The sequence below is a fragment of the Canis lupus genome, chromosome 12 (genome assembly GCF_048164855.1).
Source record: "Canis lupus baileyi chromosome 12, mCanLup2.hap1, whole genome shotgun sequence".
NCBI classification, from domain to species: domain Eukaryota; kingdom Metazoa; phylum Chordata; class Mammalia; order Carnivora; family Canidae; genus Canis; species Canis lupus.
This window is the reverse complement of record NC_132849.1, coordinates 17,348,727-17,369,668: the sequence shown is the minus strand read 5'-3', so window position 1 is coordinate 17,369,668 and position 20,942 is coordinate 17,348,727. Positions and strand designations below refer to the sequence as shown.

Below are 20,942 nucleotides of genomic sequence, written 5' to 3'. Positions count from 1 at the left end.
AAGAACCTAAATCGTCACAGAAGTCAAAAAAAAAATTTTTTTTTTCCTAGTACTTTGAGGTAGGGGAAAGTGTTACGTACTTTTGGAAACATCCTCAATTATTTTTCCAGAAAACACTTTGACCAGAATAGTACATTAGAAGAATATAGGTAGCAGACACTTGGAACGTTTTCTTGTGCTTGTTTTGTTTTTCATCAGTTATTTGCAAGAAGGGAAATAAGAATAACGCTCCAGGGGCACCTGGGTGGCTCGGCGGTTGAGCGTCTGCCTTCGGCTCAGGGCCTGATCCCGGGGTCCTGGGATCGAGTCCCCCACGTCGGGCTCCCTGCGTGGAGCCTGCGCCTCTCTCTGCCTGTGTCTCTGCCTCTGTGTGTCTCTCTTGAATAAATAAATAACATCTTTAAAAAAAATAACATGCTACGTCACTAAGTAGCATAATGGATTGATGACGCTGTAGACTGTATATGGCGTTAAGTACAATGTAGTTTGAAGTACCCTTTCGTTTTTAAATACAGAATTTAAGCAACGTAAAGTTGTTGACAGTTGTTCCGTTTTGAATTGGAGCTTAATAAAAATGCAGTTTTCTGTTAGTATTGAGGTAGAATTTTTCTCCACCACTATTTTTAGTACAAGTGATTTTGGTGATTTCTTTCATTAGGACCTTCTGTTTGTCTAAAGCTTTGAAGACTTTTTGTATTTTTCTACTCTATGGAAGTCACCTGGTCAAACTTTAATTGGGAGAATTGAGGCCAGGAGTTGCCTTTTTGCTTGCATTTAAAACAGTGGTTCTCAAAACTTTTTGGTCTTAATATCTCCTTTATGAGACTATCCCAAAGAGCTTTTGTTTCTGTAGATTGTATCTATTGATATTTACCATGGTAGAGATTAAGATAATTTTTTATTCACTTTTTCTAAATTAAACCATTACCTGTACGGATAGGTAACATTTTTGAGGGGGGACACTCTTCCAGAAAATAGAATGACATTGTTTCAATTTACAAGTCTTTAATGTCTGGCTTCAACGAATAATACAGCCGACTTCTCAAAGGTGCTTCTGTATTCAATCTGTTGTGATGTTTCATTTGAAATATGAAAAGAAAACCACAGGTTTGTGGTGTAATAGGAATACTTAATAGCCTTTTTAGATGACTGAGGGTGTTCTGTTTTGATATTAAAAAAAAATCAACAAAAAATAGTTTCTTGAAGGTCATTTTGCAACATGGCAGCTGAAATCATACTTGTCAGTTTTTTTATACTCCATTACGTGAAAATCCATTGGTCTGTTTTGCATTTTCAATGAATCTTTTACCCATGCACAATTGGTAAAATCTTGCATTGACTGTTGGAAACTCTTGGTTCACTGGGTTTGCAAATGCTGGTACATTTTATATAATATCCAAAAGAATCTGTTAATGTTACTGTGTTACTTCTCATAATCATCAGTCGTTAAGTGATGGAAAGATATTAAGTTCACTGTGTAGCATATAAGTTTTCCAAAATTCGAGTTTTCACTTGAAATCTCTAATTCTTGAAGTGATAGGCACATCTTTGCCATTTTTGAGAAAATGTGTCAGGTAGACATGTAGAAATAACTAGAGTTTGTCAGTCATTCTTTCAAATAAAACTGTTGCTTCTTGAAGACAGTGGCTAGTTCAACGTACAACTCATACAGATGCTTTTCAGTGAGGCAACCATTATGTTTCAGTATGCCCCCCAGAGTGCTTAATACACACTTCCGTTTTGTTCCATAGACTATTTAAAAGATGTGTCCTCAAAGGTCAAGATTGAATAAATTTAATAACTTTTTGTTGCTCTATTAAGGATGGTAAGTTTACCTGTTTGTTTTCCTGGCAATGCATGGCAGTGAAGAATACAATGGCCCCCACTACAGATTGCTGTCACTGTCTTGATTCATATTAAGAAGGCAGGAGTTGGGATCCCTGGGTGGCGCAGCGGTTTGGCGCCTGCCTTTGGCCCAGGGCGCGATCCTGGAGACCCGGGATCGAATCCCACGTTGGGCTTCCGGTGCATGGAGCCTGCTTCTCCCTCTGCATGTGTCTCTGCCTCTCTCTCTCTCTCTCTCTCTCTCTCTGTGACTATCATAAATAAATTAAAAAAAAAAAAAAAAAGAAGGCAGGAGTTTTACCCACCACTGTTTTTGCTTCATTGTATAAATAGCAACAGACTAAAAAGGGCAAATAACACGATAATACTGTGTTTCATACTTTCAATACTTTCATAGTAGTCTTGAACTCACCTTCTGAAAGGGTCCTACAGACTTCCAGGGGTTGATGGACCATGCTCTCGAGAACCACCCCTCTAGTGTTAATCCATTTTGAGAACAGGTAGAAGAGTTGTTAAATAGTAGCAAAGAACAATGTAATCAGTAGTTACATTCCTTTGTCTTCTAAGTTTTGATCTTTAGATTTTTAAAATTCTATATAGGTCTGTTAATTAAGGGATATTTTGAAGATAAAGAGTACTATTTATGTAATCTTAAGCTTTAAAGTTGTTCATAAAAAATACAAAATAATTATAAATTAACCAGTCCTTTTTGTCAATAATACTATGATTCTTTCACATTTTATTCAGCCCTCACAATACCCTTATGGGTGTTCTCTTTGCTTAATAGATTACTGGACAGACTGTCCTTCCCAGAATCACTTAGTGGAAACAGAGATCTGTGATTTGACCACAGTGCACATTACAGGTACTACTTGCCACCAGTCATTGAAATAGGACATGAAGAGAATCTAAATTCCAGAATTAAATAAAATTAGATTGAAAGCCCTGCTTCTCCACTGAATAACTTTGTGACACTGGACATGTTATTTAGCCTCTCCAATTCCTAATGTCCTCGTCAATAATAGTACTTACTTTATATAATTGTGAAATTCTGTAATTGTATGACATAGACCTTGTAAAACAGATTTAAGTGTGCCTAGCATATAGGAAGTGTACATCAGGATTTTTTCTTTTTGAACTTGTTCACTACCATTATTTTTCTTTTTTGTTTTAAATCTTCCTTCACTTTTTGTCATCATCTTTTTTCTCTGTTTCCTTCCTTTTTCATTGCATCTTCTAAGAGAATATTATTAGATAAGTAGATCATATAAATAGGGTAAATATATGCATTTATTAGGTCATCCATTGATTTCAGAAAGAAGGGAAATGGAGAAAGATCTGTATATACACCTCACATACATGGAGAAAAATTAAAACACTGTATGTGTATAATGCTATGTGTTGTGTAGAATTTCAATTACTGATTTCCACTATCTTTTGACTCTTTCTTGTTATATTCAAAAAATGTCCTGTTATAATCCAGAATGGTTGATCTTTCAACAGATGAAGAGGGTGAAACACATCATTCCTCAGAAAGTAAAGATGATCAGAATTCATCATCCAACAGCTCTAGCTCTCTGGAAGAAGAATTTTCATCAATAGGTTAGTAAATTTTGTAATTTTGATAAACTTTATTTCTAGTATCAGTATCTTCTATACCAGTGATTATTATTTTTGGTAACACAGCTGTAGTGAAGTATGGGGCAAGTAAATCATTACCAAAATTGTCAGAGTGCCAAAATCAATTGCTCTTTTCCATTACATGACATGCCCAAAGTCAGACAGCTTGTAAGAGGCAGAGCTAGAATTCAAACCCAGGCAATCTGCTCTAGAACCTGTGTTCTTAACCACTGTGCTACACTGGGTGATTGATGCCAATATCTGAAGGATGATAAGAATTTGTTAGTGAAGATGTTTTGGGTACAGGATATAGCAAATGTAAAAAACTCTAGGGAAGATAACATAGCATGTGCAGAGAACTAAAAACAGATGTTAAAACGAAAAGATTTGGTTGGAGTTTAAGAAACAGGAATAACAACAATAAAAAAGACAAATTGGAGTCAGATAATACAGAGTTTGGGAGAACTACTGAAAGTTTTATGCAAATAAATGGCATGACCATTTTTGTATTTTAGAAAGATCCGTCCAGTTCAGGCAAATTGCCACTTGTGAGCCAAATATGACCCATCACTTGCTTTTGCAAGTAAATCCTTATTAAAAGACAGCCACTCTCATTAGTTACATGTTGTCTGTGGCTGCTTTTGCACTACAGTGACAGTTTAGAAATTGTAACATACATTATGGCTCACAAAGCTGAAAATATTTCTCTGGCCTATTATTCAGTCTCAGGGATCTAGAACTTGTGCTGTGGACCCTTGACAGTCTTACTAAGTCTGAGCCCCCTTCTGAGAAAATAAAAATATGTAGCTTTATAAAAGAAACAAATTAACTTGAGATATAATTGTTTAAATACATTTTTAAAGACTTATGTGTTTTATTAACTTATTAAAAACAAGAACTAGTAACTCTTATAATTTTTTTTTCTTACACAACTTCACAAGTTACAGAAGTAGAAGTACTTAGTGATGAAACCAGTATTAAGAATTGAAGCCTCGGGGCAGCCTGGTGGCTCAGCGGTTTAGCGCCACCTTCAGCCCAGGGCCTGATCCTGGAGACCCGGGATCAAGTCCCACATCGGGCTCCCTGTGTGGAGCCTGCTTCTCCCTCTGCCTGTGTCTCTGCCTCTCTCTCTCTCTGTCCCTCATGAATAAATAAAATCTTAAAAAAAAAAAAAAAATAAGAATTGAAGCTTCATAGATAAATGATGCCTTGTGTAGACTCTACATATGATGTCCATTAGAATTTTCTGTGATGAGGGGATCCCTGCGTGGCTCAGCGGTTTAACGCCTGCCTTTGGCCCAGGGCGCGATCCTGGAGTCCCGGGATCGAGTCCCACGTTGGGCTCCCGGCATGGAGCCTGCTTCTTCCTCCTCCTGTGTCTCTGTGTCTCTCTCTCTCTCTCTCTCTCTCTCTCTCTCTCTCTGTGTGTCTATCATAAATAAGTAAATGAATAAACCTTTAAAAAAAAATGAATTTTCTGTGATGATAATAAAATTTTTATATTTTCATTGTCTGGTATATTAGCCACTAGCCACATGTGGCTATAAAGCTCTTGAAATGTGGCTGATACAACTAAGAAACTGGATTTTGAATTTTTAAATGGTCTCATATGGCCAGTGTGTACTGTATTATACAATGCTGCTATAGAAACTAATGGATTAGAAAGTATAAGCCAGTAGTTGTAAAGTGTTAGCAGGATTGCACGTGCAAGGAGAGAGGACAGTGTTTACAGATGTATGGGATAGTTTGTTTTTTTTTTTTTAATTGAAGTTCAATTTGCCCACATAAAGCATAACACCCAGTGCTCATCTATGGGATAGTTTTTAATTATCATGTGACAGAGGTGTTACTGGCATGTAGTGCTCTGGAGGCAAGAAATGATAAATGTCTCACAGAGTACAGGACAGTTCACAGTGAAGAATTGTCCCTCCTCAAAAGCTCATTTTAGAAACCCTGAAAGTTGAAGATTTGTCCTGTGAAAAACTTTTTTTCTTCTGGAGAAGAAAAGATGAAGGAATGCGAGAAGTCTGTGGATTGGTTTGTGGACCCAGGAATGCAGTTATTTTTTGTTCCAACAGTGGAACTATTAGAATGATCCAATAGTGGAAAATATCTCTCTTGAGTTGTTGCAGATACTGCATGTTACACATGGGGCATGATATTAACCTGTATTCCTTAAATAAGATGATGTATGTGAAAATTATTTAACTTATAAATCTGCATGTTTTTATTGTAAAGCAATATGCTAACTTTATTCATTCCACATGTGGCGGGCATCTGCTTTGAGCTAGGTGTTGGGTATAGACAGGACAGGATAATAACTCTTCTCTTGAACTTTTCCTTCTTTATTGTAGCTTGAGAGAGGATTAGTTTTATTTAGTATTAGTATTTTACTAGTGAGTCTATTGCCTATGATTTATTAAGCCCCACCAAGTCATTTGCAGATGAATCACTTCCAGTATTTCTGCTTTTGTATTCATACACTTGAGTATTTGAACCTAAGTGTATCATCTTAACCCTGGTTTTACATTAAAATTTCCTAGACGGCTATTAAAACATAGTGCTGCTCAGCCCCACCTCAGATCAACTGAATCTGAATCTCTGGGATGAGGAGCTTGGGTACCAGTAGATTATCAAGCTTCCTAGGTGACTCTAATGTGTAATGAGGAGTCAAGAAATGCTCATGTAACCTGTTGTGAAGGTTTGAGTCTTGAGTCTAGGTTATATTTAGCTGTTCCTCCCAGCTTTAAAGACATGTCTTTTTATCTTAGTCCACATCACATTAAGATCATTAAACCAGGAACACAAACTATGGAGCCCTCTAGTAGATCCCTGCAGTGCTTCATAATCAACATATTTGGGGGGGTGGGGGGTAATTATTCAACTAGTTAAAAATCAAGTGCACTATGTGATTTTCCCCACACATTTTAATGTAATTCACAATGAAAACATGCATCTGTTAAATGCTTTGGGAAAATGAAGAAACATCTGATCTGCATCATTTCCCTGATACTAATCTATAAATTAGTACTAGTCCATAAAAAGTAAATCACTTGATTCAATATTCCTTGTTCCTTTTTTTTTTTTTTTTTTTTTTTTTAAGATTTCATTTGTTTATTTGAGAGAGAGCACACATACTGGTATGGCGACAGGGAGAGGGAAAAGAAGAGAATCTCAAGTAGACTCTGCACTGAGCACAGAGCCCCACGCAGGCTCAATCCCAGAACCCTGAGATCATGACCTGAGCCAAAAACAAGAGTTGGACATTTAGCCATTTGAGCCACCAAGGCGTCCCTGATATTCCTTGTTCTTAGTGAATATATTTTGATTTTTAGTCCTCACCTGTTACTGTTTCATAATTTAAGAACTTGTTTTCCTTAGCACCAATGTCAAGCATATTGGTCAGTAATTTCTATATTCTCTTTTTCCAAAAGTTGGAACATTTCCACATCTCCAAGCATAGGACATCTTTTTTTGTTTTGTTTATTTTTCAAAGAATTTGGAACAGTTTGTGGTAAAGTTTAGAACATTTTACTTGAGCCTTGGTCGTTTGACATCCCTAATTAACATTGTGAAGTGCTTGAAATAGTGAAAATTTCCTTTACCATTTTGTTTACCTTAGTATTTTGCTTAAATACTAGAAAGTTTTTCCAGAAAGTAAAGAGAAATTTCAGCTTAGATCATACATGAAGAAACTTGTTTTGAATTGGAATAATACACGTTAATGTGGTTTATATGCTATAAAATAAAACCTAGAAGCACCTGGGTGACTCAGTTGGTTAAGCTGCCTTTGGCTTAGGTCATGATCCCAGAGTTCTGGGATCGAGGCCAGCATCAAACTCCCTTCTCAGCAGAGAACCTGCTTCTCCCTGCTGCTCCCCCTGCATTTGTGTGAGTGCGTGCTCTGTCAAATAAATAAAATCTTAAAAAAAAAAACAAAAAAAAAAAACTAAAACATGGGTCTATTAAAAGACAGCATTTAAATATTTTTCACCTGATAAATGAATCTGATTATTTTCTTTATAATTTTTGTAACTTCTCATTTATTCATGTGGAAATCACCACAGGATCTTGATTTAGCTGTGTGCTGGTTTTAGTCTCTTTCTCACTTCCTGTATGCCTGGATACCACAAGGAGAGGAGAAGGGCATAATACAGCATTCTTTGTGCATCAGATTGGCCTGTACCCCATCATTCGAACCTCTGCAGGTCTCACAGACTAACCAACTCTATGCTCAGCTCTATCCCGCTTCCCAACCCTCATAATCTGAGAGCTTCTAGAAATGAGAAATAGTCTTCAGCAAAAAGTCAGCAACAACATCTGATGAGTAAGAGAGCTAGAAGATACATTGAAGTGGTATCGTTATATTTTCTGATACTTCTAGATTAGGTTCGTTTTCTAATTTACATTAAATCTCTATAAAAGTAATCTTATTGATGTAGGTTTTGAGTTCTACAGTTACATTAATACCAGAATTGGAAAAAATTGAAAAGACACTGCCTTTTTATTTTCTTTAAATACAAGGAATATGTATTTCTGTTGGTGTTTGTTTTTCATTGTCTTCCTCTTTGTTTCTTTTAGTAAATATCCCTGATTCAGCTTTTATTCAGGAAGCTCGCAGAAAACGTGAATTGGCCAGGGCCCAAAATGACTTTATCTCTTTGGATGTAAAACATACCTCTACCATTGCTGAGATGAAGAAAAATAGTAATGAAGATCCTGAGAGTGAGCCTGATGACCATGAAAGGAGAATACCATTTACCCTAAAGCCTCAAACCCTTAGACAAAGAATGGCTGAAGAAACAAGTACATACTTAATTTATTTACAATATATAAACATTGAGGGATTTTTCACCCAAATATAATATTATGTTAAAATTTTCCATAAAAACAGAATGTAGTATCTCATACTTTAAAAGATGTTAGAAGTTGGTTTTTATTTAATACAAATTTGGTAAATGACATCATAGTCTCTAAAAGATCTATTAAGATGTTATTATCAAATAATGTGTAATAACATTATTATCTGACCTTGATCTTTTTTGGTAAGTTAAAAAAAAATTGTACAGTGTCTTATTTTTGATATTGAAAACTTTCATTGTCACCTTTATAAAGATTTTTTTTTAACATGGAAGCATCTATAGGGATTTTAGATGTTATTTATTAAGCTCTCCCCTGCTCTGATGAAAAATTTCCTCTACCAATAATCCTTAGATCTAATAGGACTATTTTCACATTCGTTATTTATAAACAATTACATGTTTTATCAAAATTTTTATCATTTTGAATAATATTTTTTCAGAATGAGACTTTTGGTTTCCTCATAACCCAGAAATTAATTTTCAATATTTAGATTCTAGGATAGAATTTATAATTCCTAATGAGGATTATCAAATGTTTCATTTTTTTTCTAAGTTTTTCCCCCCCATATATGAAACTGCAGTGTTTTCATTGGGACGGTTTGTTGATGAGTACAGGTGCCCAAATTCAAATCCCAGCTTCAGCACATTTTCCAGACAAGTTATTTAATCTCTTGATAGGAGTTTCCTTATTAAAAGAAAGAAAAGGCTGTTAGTAGTGCTTTCTTCCCAGAATTACTGTGAAGAATAAGTTAACACATATAAAGCTGCTAAGCCAGTGCATTATAAGCCCTTCAAAAATGTTAGCTGATGCTAATAGAATGGAAAAATATGGACTACTCATGAATTTTTTTTTTTCCTAGCACCCAGAAATGAAGAAACAAGTGAAGAAAGTCAGGAAGATGAAAATCAAGATATTTGGGAACAGCAGCAAATGAGGAAAGCAGTTAAAATTACAGAGGTAGTAATTTTTTATACCATATATATTAATTTTCTGTGGCTGCTGTAACAAATTATCACAAACTTGGTGGCTTAAAACAAGAGACATTTATTCTCTTACAGTTGTAGAGGCTAGAAGTTTGAAAACAAGGTGTTAGCAGGGCTGTGCTCCCTCTGAAGGCCCTAGAGGAGAATCCTTTCTTGCCTTCCAACTGTCACTCCAGGTGTTCCTTACTTTGTGACTATATAACCCCTGTCTCTATCTCCCTCTTTATATGGCCACCTTTCCTGTACCTCTGTATTCTATTTTATAAGAATATTTTTCATTGGATTTATGGCCCACTTGGATAATCCAGGATATTCTCATCTTGAGATATTCCACTTAATTACGACCAGAAGGACCCTTTTTCCAAATAAGGTGATATTCACAGATTCTGGGGGTTAGAACATAGACTTGTTTTTTGTGAGGCCACCATTCAACTTATTATACCTTATATATTATGTTCTCTTCCTACTAAATGTTAAATATCTTCTACATATTATAGGCCACTTGAGGGGACTATATTTTTTTAATTTTATAGTAATTGTAACATACGGTAGGTATGTAAATGTGAAGTGTTTAAACAAATAAATAGATTTAAAACGAAACTAATAAAAATAATACTGTTGTTGAGGTCAGGAGTCCTAGATTTGGATTCTGGCTCTACCACTAAAATACATGCTCCATGAGGTCAAGAATTATTATTAACTGTTCAGTGTTTTATCCCTCTGTGCCTAATACTATGAGTGCTCAGTAAATACTTGTGCAACTTTGTGCAAATTATTTAGCCCTTTTTTTTAAAGATTTATTTATTTATTTTCGCAAGCACACATGCCCAAGTGGGGGGAGGGTGCGGAGTTGGAAAGGGAGAGGGAGAGAATCTCAAGCAGATTCCACATTTAGCATGGAACCCAACATGGGACTTGATCTCACAACTCAGATCACTACCTGAGATAAAACCAAGAGTCGGATGTTGAAACAACTGTGCTACCCAGGCACAACAAATTATTTAATTTTCTAAACTTTTCTCATCAATAAAATGGGAAGACAATGTTACCTACATGAGTAGGTGGCTATAAAGTTCAAAATCATAATTTAAATCAAAGCACTTATAAATTATATGATAGTATACAAATATAAATGTTTCATATTTTAATCTGTTTAACAAGAATGCTTTGAAAGATTATTTGCTCTTTTAAGTAAGAAGGTATTGTTAAGATTTCCATGTTATTAAAAGTAAAAAGTTAAGTGAAGGTAAGCCTTTGGTTGTAACAACATTTAGAAATTTCTGACCAGAGCAATGATATAGAGGGCTATTTTTATCATGTAAAAATAATAGACTTGGTACCCCCTCCCCTCTTCAGTAAAATCAGTATAGCAAAACAACATGAAACAAAATACTTAGAAAAAACTGCCACAGTCTTTACTCTGACTGCTCAAGTTTGCATAATTCCTTTTTTAAATATTTAATTGTAGTCATAGTGTGTGTGTGTGTGTGTGTGTGTGTGTGTATATATATATATATATATATATATATATATATCAGAAGTTCCCAGACTTCCCATTCGTGGAGCCCTCAGTATGAGTAACTTTATCCTGGTGCTTCCCCAGGCCAAAAGAAGTACCAAACAATTTCATTTATTAAGTAGTTCAAGTCAAAGAATTTAATAATATTTATGTCCTGATAACTTAGTATCTTTTGGAAAAAACATAGATAAGTTGAAGAAAAAAGTCTTTTAATTTCATTTTTTTAATAACCACAATTATTTAGTAATGGGGATGCACCTCTTGGGCACTGCATGATGTCTCAGACCTTGGAATCAAATTGTTCACTGTCATTCTCACCTCCTTTCCAAATTGATTTTCAGTCACTACTTCCTTTTTATCATATCCACCAAGAACCCACCTTCACTAATAAGACTCCACCAAAGGACTCTAGGACGATCTAATGTTGCAACTGTGAACAAATTAAAACTAGTAGTCCAACAAATGATGAATATGTATTTCCCTAAAATATTTATATTTAAAATATTTCATAGCATCCTTTTGAGTTCATTGGGATGCCTTAGCCTGTAATTTCAGAACCACAGTATGCATTACAATTTCAAATTCTGGTTTTTTTCTTGACATGTTATAAATATTTTCCCCTATTTCTATTACATAGTTTTAATAGTGACTAATTTTTTAAACTGTAAATATTTATTAGAGTCAGTGAATCATAATTTCTTAGCCATTCCTCCTGTTGGCAAACATTTTAGGTTATTAACAATCTGAATTTTTTTTCCATTATTAATAAGAATAGATGGGGTGCCTGGCTGGCTCAGTCGGAGCATCTGACTCCTGATCTCAAGATTGTGAGTTTGAGCCCCTTGTTGGGTGTAGAGATTACTTAAATAAAACTTTAAAAGAAATAATAAGAATTGGTAAATATTTGCTTGCCCTTTTTTCCTTCCTTTTTTTCTCTCTTGTTCAGATGTATGTTGAAGGATACTTAGGATAATGGCGAAGAGTGGTATTACAAATAAAGGACATGAACATTTCTATGGCATTACTGCATTTTTCCATATTGCTTTCTAAAGAAAATTTAGATCAATCTGTAATACCACTGATATTATGAGAATGTTTCATTGCAGTCTTGGCAGCTTAGGTGCAGGATTAGTTGCACCTAAAAAATGGAATCTCAGACTATTTGATTTGCATTTTTTATTATTAACTGTGGGTGCATTTACTGGTTTCTTTATTGAAAATCTACCACATGCCACTGTATTCGTTTCTTATGACTATTGTAACAACCACAAACATTGTGATTTAAAACACAGAACTTTATTTTCTCACACTTCAAAAGGTCAGAAACCCAAAATCCAGGTGTTAATAGGGCTATACTCCTTCCAAAAGCTCTAGAGGATAATCTATTCCTTGACTGTTCTAGCTTGTGGTAGCTGTTGGCACATAGCTACTCCTCTCTCTGCTCCATCTTCATATCTCTTTTTTTGCGCCCCAGAATGCCCTCTCCTTCTCTTACGAGGATATGTGTATTGTATTTGGGACTCATCTGGATAATCCAGGGTAAGCCCCTTCTCCAAATCCTTAATCACATCTTTTGCCATGTAAGGTAAAATTCACAGGTTTGGGAGGTAAGGACATAAACTTATCATTTTGGGATCACCATTCTGCCACTATCCCACTTAACAATAATAGACCCTACTATGTACAATCTTTATAGGGGAGAGACAGCCAAACAAAATAATTGTAGTGAAATCTTAGAGGTTCTTTGACAGAACTATGTACAGCGTCCTGAGATGGCACATAGAAGTAAGTGGTAGGTTTTATAGGTGAATAGGGAGATTTGGTAAAGCCTCTGCAGAAGTCAGTCCTATTTGGATGGGTCTTAGAAAGATGTGTATAATGTAAGGGATTTGAGAGCAGATATCTGGATGTAAAGACATAAGATTTGAAACAGCCTGGCTGGTTTGAAGATTTGCAGGTGTGATTAGAGATGAATGGGAGAATTGGTTAAGAATTAATATGAAAGGGGCACCTGGGTGGCTCAGTGGTTGAGCATCTGCCTTTGGCTCAGGTGGTCCTGGGATCGACCCACATCAGGCTCCCCAAGAGGAGCCAGCTACTCCCTCTGCCTATGTCTCTGTCTCTCTTTCTGTGCCTCTCATGAATGAATGAATGACTAAATAAATAAACAATTTTTAAAAATAAGGAATTAATATGAGAAATGATGATGCCTTATGGAAAATATAAGAAGGATAGTTAAGCCACTGATTTGGCTAATTATCTGGTCCACTTCTTTGCATGTCTGTGTCTAAAACATACTCTTCAGAACTCTTTCAGCATTCTAAGGTGGTAGTGATAAACTACGATTAGCCAGAGGACAATAATATGAAATGTTATAAGATGTACTAGTTAGTACATCTGGGAATAGAATATGGTCCTTGACTAGTAATAGAAAACCGATATAACAGTAGCTTAAACAGAACTAAAAGCTTTACCTATATACCCTTCAGAAGACTTTCATTTACTTTTCTTTGACTGGACTAGAGTTAGGTGGATACTTCTATGATGGAGAACATAATTTTCTGAGAGTACATTAGGTCATAAACAAAAGTAGCTTTAAAAACACTGAGAAAGGGATCCCTGGGTGGCACAGCGGTTTGACGCCTGCCTTTGGCCCAGGGCGCGATCCTGGAGACCCGGGGTCGAATCCCACGTCGGGCTCCCGGTGCATGGAGCCTGCTTCTCCCTCTGCCTATGTCTCTGCCTCTCTCTCTTTCTCTGTGACTATCATAAATAAATAAAAAAATAAATAAATAAAAAATTAAAACACTGAGAAGCAAGCTTTTGTGAAAAGATTTTGTAATTTGCTTCTTGCATGTAATTTTAAAATTATATATTTCGTTTTTTGTTTTGTTTTTATTTTTGAGAGAGAGTAAGGGGGGGCATGGAAAGGGAGAGAATCTTAAGCAGATACCACCCTGAGCCTGAAGCAAGGCTCAATGTCATGACCTGTGCCAAAAATCGAGAGTCAGATGCTGAACCAACTGAGCCAACCAAGCACCCCTAAAGTTCTGTATCTTAAAACAGAAAATTATAAAAACATTTTATTGTAACTATTAAAAACATCAAAGGCATGGAATTTAGATCTGGTGAGAAATTGAAATACCCAGTTTGCTTTTGTGCTATTAATATTTATAAGATTAATGAGTCTTTTAAAACAATACAAATTTTCATATTTTTAGGGACGAGACCTAGATCTTTCCTACAGCAGTAAACCTCAAACACTAAAGAAGTTTGATACTTCAATTTCATTTCCACCAGTAAATTTAGAAATTATAAAGAAACAATTAAATACCAGGTAAGTAATACTGATTTTAAAATACATTTGTCCTAAACATTTAATAGTGAAAAAAGCACTGTGTTCTTAATTCAGTACAAATATTAATATTAAATAGATTTGTAGGGAAAAAAATATCATCACCTGTGTTACCACACTAACACAACTGATTTTCTTTTCTGTATGTCTTTTTAGTCTTTCTAATAGATACATGCTCCATGGTTGAAATCTGTAAATAATCCAATTTTGCTTTTTTTCTTAATATTTTTATAAGCCTTTATCTGCATTGTTAGCCTTAATTTTTAAAAGTAGTAAGTTGGGAGTGATGGCAGTAAGATGCCATAGTCGGAAGCCTCAGACCTCATTTCCCTTTAGAGACACTAATTTAATATACAGTCCAAAAAACCTTCCAGAAACCAGTTAGAAAGTTACACTGTGCAAGGCAAACTCAAAGCCAAGGATATCCACTTGTAATGGGTAAGAAAAGCCATTTCATTTTAACTGCATCAACCATTCTTACAAGCCCACACTACTTGTGAGACTGAAAGAGCTCAACTCACATCTTCTCCATTGAGAGGGAAAAAAAGAAAAGTAGAACATACCTCCAGTGTTTTGGCTTTTGGAGGGACTGCTTGAGGGACTGTTTCTGCTTCATCTGTCTCAGAGCTATAATAAGGAACTGTTATACCTTAGATGACTTGGGGCCCCAGAGAGCTAAAGACCACTCAGTTGTGGCAGAGCCAGAAAGCCTACCATACTGCAGACAAACACCAGAGGGAGCAAGAGACTATGAATGCCTAAAGAAGAATCCCATGACGTCTCTAATAGGGAAATTTAATATAGAAGCCCATAAAAGATTTGAAGAGACTCCCCCTGTTCCTCAGATCTCTAGCCAGGCTGATGGGTGATGTCCCTCCCCTCTATGAAACTATTTCCCTTAAGTACATTTTCAATTGCATAAGACAACAACAGAAAATACCAAGAGACATAAAGAAACAGGAAAACCTGGTCCAACCAAAGGAGCAAGATAAATCTCCAGCACCATCTCTAAAGAAACAGATCTGTGAATTACTTGACAAACAATTCAGAATAATCTACTTATAGAAGCTGAAAGTGCTATAAGAGCATACACACAACTAAACAAAATCAGGGAAACAATACATGAACAAAGTGGAAATATCAGCAAAGAAAAACTGGAAAAGAACCAGAGATTCTGGAGCTAAACAATATACACTAAATTGTAATAAACATATACTATATTGTAATAACACAATAAGCGGCTGAAAACTTTAGTAGAGAGGATTAGCAACCTGTTTGATCAAACAGAAGAAAGAAGCAATGACTTCAAAGACGGTCATTTGAAATTATCAAAGAAGATGAAGAAAAGCGAAGGCTAAGGGGCCTGACATACTGTATATGTCAAGCAGAATAACATATACATTATGGAATTCCAAGTAGGAGAAGAGAGAGTGGGGCAGGGAATTATCTGAAGATAAGTTCAAAAACTTACCAATTTGAGGAAGAAAATAGACATGCAGTTTTAAGCTCAAAAAGATTATAAGAAGGATGCACCCAGGGAAGCTCACACTGAGACACATAATCAAACTTCCAAAAGACAGAAAGAGAATGTTGAAAGCAAAAAGACAAAAGCACCTTATCAGATACTAGGGAACCCCATAAGATTATTAGTAGATTTCTCTATAGAAATATTATAGGCCAGAAGGAGTAGGATGATGTATAAAAAGTGCTGAAAGAAACTCCCAGCCAAGACTATTATAATCAATATAATTGTCCTTTAAAAATCAAGGCGAAATAAAGACCTCAGACAAAGCTGAGGGTGTTCATTATCATTAGACCTGCCTTACAAAAATTGCTATTAAAAGTCCTTGAAAAAGGACTGAAAATGGTTGAAATGAAAGAAAGCCAGCCAGTAACATGAAGCATATGAAAATACAAGGCTGGCTGGCACATCAATAGAGCATTCAATTCTTGATCTGTGGGTTGTGATTTCAAGCCCCACATTGGGTGTAGACTTTACTTAAAAGTAATAAACTAAATTTCTGACACAGCCTTGGTGTGTGTGTGTGTGTGTGTGTGTGTGTATAAAGCTATGGTAAACATAAATATATAAACAAATAGCTATTCATGTACTATTGTAAGATTGATGTGAAAATCACTTTTAGTTTAGGTATAGAATTTAAAAGATAAAAACTGTGACACTGTTATTGAATACAAAATTTTAAGATGTGATTTGTGACATCAATAACAAGTGGAGGAAATATGAAGGAATAAGTAGAATTTTTTTGTATGTAGTTGAAGTTATCAGCATAAAATAGATTATTAGAACTATGTTTTTTGTGATTCCTATGATAAACACACAAAACTTATAGAAGATGCACAGAAGAAAATGAGAAAAGACTAAGGGCATGTGTCTACAAAAAAAAATCAACAAAATACGGTAGCAAGAGAAGAAAAGGCAGAAAATGCAAGACAGAAAATTTACAAAATGGCAATAACAAGATCTTCTTGTATTAGTATTACCTTAAATACAAAAAGATTAAACTGTTATTAAATGACGTAGAGTGGGTAAAAAAATAAGATCCTGTCGCAAGAGACAGGATATATGCTGTCGCAAGAGACTCATTTAGATTTAAGAATACATATAGACTGAAAGTGAAAGGATTGAAAATAGTAAACTAAAGAGCAGTAGTGGCTTAATTAAGAACTGTTATAAGGGGGACGCCTGGGTGGCTCAGTGTTTGAGCTGTCTTCAGCTCAGGGCAGGATCCCTGAATCTGGGATTGAGTCCCACATTGGGCTCCCTGCGAGGAGCCTGCTTCTCCCTCTGCCTCTGTCTCTGCCCCTCTCTCTCTCTCTCTGTCTCTCTCGTGAATAAATAAATAAATATTTTTTAAAAAAACTATTATAAGTGACAGAATGACATTATGGCTTATATAAAGAGATCAATTTATCAGAAATACTAACAGTAAACTATTATAAATATATATGCATCTGATATTACAGCATCTATATAAAGCAAGTATTGACAGCTGAAGAGAGAAATAGCAATATTATAATGAATAGTATGAGTCTTCAGTATCCTACTATCTATAATGGATGGAACATCAGATGGAAAATCAATGAGGAAACAGTGATCTTGAACAAAACAGACCTAACCAGAATATTCCACCCAACAGGAGCAGAAGGTACATTCTTTTCAAGCACATGTGGAATACTCTTCAGGATAGATCAAATGTGAAATAACAGAAAAGCCTTAACAAATTTCAGACTGAAGTAATACCAAGTATCTTTTCCAAACACAGTGGAATGATGATGTTCATAGAGAACATTTCTGTTGTTTTTTTTTTTTAATACTTGGGAATTTATTTTCTAATATATGGTAATAGGTTCCAAATTTTCTTTCTCTGTATCTTTTGTGTAAATCAGCTTTAAAGTAGCTTCATTCCATAATCATATTGCAGCTAAAATATATTGGTCATAGTGGTTCATTTAAATGGTTTGACATAGAAAAGGACATTATATTGCATTGTGAAGTACTTTATAGCATTTTATATCATATAGTGAAGTAAATATAAAAATTTTTAGATGTACCAGTTTTAGATATTAGGCTATCTATACTTAGGGAGTTAGAAAACTACCAGCCTACTGCCTGTTTTTGTAAATAAAGTTTTATTGTCACACAGCCATACTTGAGCATTTATGTATTGTCTGTGCGTGCTTTAGTGCTACACCACACAATTGAGTTCATAGCAATAGGAACTATTAACTCCAAACCCTAAAATACTATCTGGATCTTTACAGGAAAAACTTGCCACGCTGTGTTCCAGATCATTGTTTTTCAGTACTGATGTTAAATGATGAAGATTGCCTTGATTCAAGACTATTTTTGTAGTAACCTCACTATTATTTACTATCTTTCTGAAAGTCCTTAATTGGAAGAAAAGAGCTAGAATTCACAGATTGCATCTAAAATTGCATATAACGTGGGACTTGGGTTTTTTTGTTTTTTGGCTTTTTTTGAAATTTTATTTGAGACCGTTGTCTTACATGAATTATAGAATAGGAAAAAGGTAGCAGGCCACTGTTAGAGATTAGCATTTCACTTTATCTGGATAGATTTTATTTTTAACTTTAGTGTATTTTTAAAAAAATATTTACTTGAGAGAGAATGCACAAGAGCAGGGAACAGGGCAGAGGGAGGAGAGAGAAAATCCCAAGCAGACTCTACTGAGCATGGAACCCAACACAAGCGTCGATCCCATGACCCTGAGATGAAGACCTGAGCCAAAATCAAGTCAGATGCCCAACCGAGCTGCCCCTATTTAATTTTTTTAATTAACTGAGGTTTTTATTCTAAAAAGAAATTACGTTTTCATGGTCTAAAGACTAAAGTTAAAAATCAAACACTATAGGGGGATCCCTGGGTGGCTCAGCGGTTTAGTGCCTGCCTTCGGCCCAGGGCGTGATCTGGCGTGATCGTGGAGTCCCGGGATCGAGTCCCGCATCAGGCTCTGTGCCTGGAGCCTGCCCCGTCCCCTCTCTGTCTCTCAAAACTAAATAAATAAAATATTTAAAAATAAATAAAATTACCCTCTGATTAACTCAAGCACCTAAAAACTTCTAAATGTCCTTTCCTACCTTTTCCCCTGAGACCTTTCTCATTATGATACTCTCTTGTGTGCAGCAAGTCTCATAAACCCAGGTTTATGTGATTGTCCATTTCCTTGGTGGTGTCTGTAAGGTAGTTTTGAAAAAAATTTCATCAGACTGTTACTTACTGTAGTAGAAATAAAAGTTGGAAAAACAAAGCAGTTTTCATTTTTCTTTGTTTTGTTTACTTAGATTAACATTGCTACAGGATACTCACCGCTCACACCTGAGGGAATATGAAAAATACATACAAGATGTCAAGAGCTCAAAGAGTACCATCCAGAACCTAGAGAATTCATCAACTCAAGCTCTAAATTTTAAATTCTATAAAAGCATGAAAGTTTATGTGGAAAATTTAATTGACTGTCTTAATGAAAAGGTAACATGGTTATAAATATATTTCCTTTTTATAAAGAAATCCCCTTACCGTAAGATATATAAGTAAATCTCACAACTAAATACTTTCCTCTACTGTTTTCTTACACATTTTTGACATACTGTGACATTAAGGATCCCCTTAATGTTGGGCAGTTAGGGGTTTTTGCAATTATTTTGGTATTACAAAGTTTTGTATATTAAATTATGTTAAAATTCCATCTAAGAAAAATTCCTAAAAGGAGATAGGAAATCAAAGTGTTTAAATGTCTTTGAGGCTTGTGAAACATTGCTTAATTATTCACCAGAAAGATTATATTAGTTTTATTTTTAGCTTATTTCGTTTAAAAAATGGGTTGTTTTTACATACTTATTTGGTGGGTTTTTTTCATTTTATTTTTTCTTTTTTTTTTTTTTTTTTTACTGAAATTCAATGAATTAACCTATAGTATGTTATTAGTTTCAGAGATAGAGGTCAGTGATTTATCAGTCTTATATAACACCCAATGCTTATTATAGCATGTGCCCTCCTTTAATGCCCATCACCCAGTTACCCCATCCCTCCACCCATTTCCCTGCCCACAGCAACACTCAGTTTTCTATGATTAAGAGACTCTTAAAAAAAAAAAAAAAAAAAAAGAGAGACTCTTATGGTTTCATTTTATATATCTCAAAACAGTCCTTTGTTTCATTAACACATGTAGTCTTATTTCTTGCAAATTATTTGTCTCTCTGTTATCCTTTTAGTTCAGTGTTTTTCCTCTTTTTTCCTTCTATGGTAAAAATTGCTTACTACTTAAAATTTTTACTGTTTTATCCTACTTCATGTAGATAAACTTAGAGTTTGTCTTTTGATTTCACTTTTTTTATTGATATCCTGATGTTTTGAAATCTTTGTATTAATCAGTGAATCATTCCTTTTTATAATTTCAGGTTTTGTTTTGTACGTACTAAGTCCTTACATTGGGGTCTTGAGTTGATCTTTTTTTTTTTTAATGAGTCATTTAAAAAAATACATTCAACTTTCTTCACTGCTTTCATTTACATTTAAAATACTATCAAACAATTGGATTTTTTTTTCTCTCCTCTTTTTTTAAGTTGTCTACCTTTTACTGTCCCTTGGTAGTTACTTTCTGAAGTATTTATTACAATACAGCTTTCTTTATTGATCCATGAAGAATTACTCTGTTAAAGTCTCTCACCCAGGATCCCTGGGTGGCGCAGCGATTTGGCACCTGCCTTTGGTCCAGGGCGTGATCCTGGAGACCTGGGATCGAATCCCACACACATCAGGCTCCTGGTGCATGGAGCCTGCTTCTCCCTCTGCCTATGTCTCTGCCTCTCTCTCTCTCTCTCTCTCTCTCTCTCTATGACTATCATAAATAAATTTAAAAAAAAAAAAAGTCTCTCACCCTACACATTGATATATCCATGGTAGCTACTATGGAACATCTTTGAAGTGAGGGGATTGTTGCCCAAGAAATATAAGAATGCTGATTTTATTTTATTTTTTTAAGATTTTATGTATTCATGAGAGACAGAGAGAGGCAGAAACCTAGGCAGAGAGAGAAGCAGCTCCCTTTAGGGAGCCTGATATGGAACTCAATCCCAGGACCCCTGGGATCATGATCTGAGCCCAAGGCAGATGCTCAACCACTATACCACCTAGGCGCCCCAAGAATGTTGATTTTATTTTTATTTTATTTATTTATTTTTAAAGATTTTATTTATTTATTCATAGAGACACAGA

At 35.2% G+C, this 20,942-nt stretch overlaps 1 protein-coding gene across 10 annotated transcripts in view; it reads left to right on the top strand.

Annotated features, from left to right (window-relative positions):
* Positions 1-20,942, top strand: part of GCFC2 (GC-rich sequence DNA-binding factor 2) — a 50,670-nt gene that overhangs the window by 627 nt on the left and 29,101 nt on the right. For 5 of the 10 annotated variants that reach the window (XR_012004283.1, XM_072769973.1, XM_072769975.1 and 2 more), the window contains exons 2-6: positions 3,349-3,447; positions 8,047-8,271; positions 9,188-9,285; positions 14,052-14,167; positions 19,010-19,196. Coding sequence is in view for 7 of the 10 variants with exons in the window: in XM_072769973.1 (XP_072626074.1) it covers positions 3,349-3,447; positions 8,047-8,271; positions 9,188-9,285; positions 14,052-14,167; positions 19,010-19,196 (725 nt within the window). In the remaining 3 variants the exon portion in view is untranslated. Of the gene's footprint in view, positions 1-32; positions 60-3,348; positions 3,448-8,046; positions 8,272-9,187; positions 9,286-12,304; positions 12,370-14,051; positions 14,168-17,170; positions 17,353-19,009; positions 19,197-20,942 lie in introns of those variants that run through there. The other 5 variants (XR_012004284.1, XM_072769976.1, XM_072769980.1 and 2 more) reach the window with 5 other exon arrangements.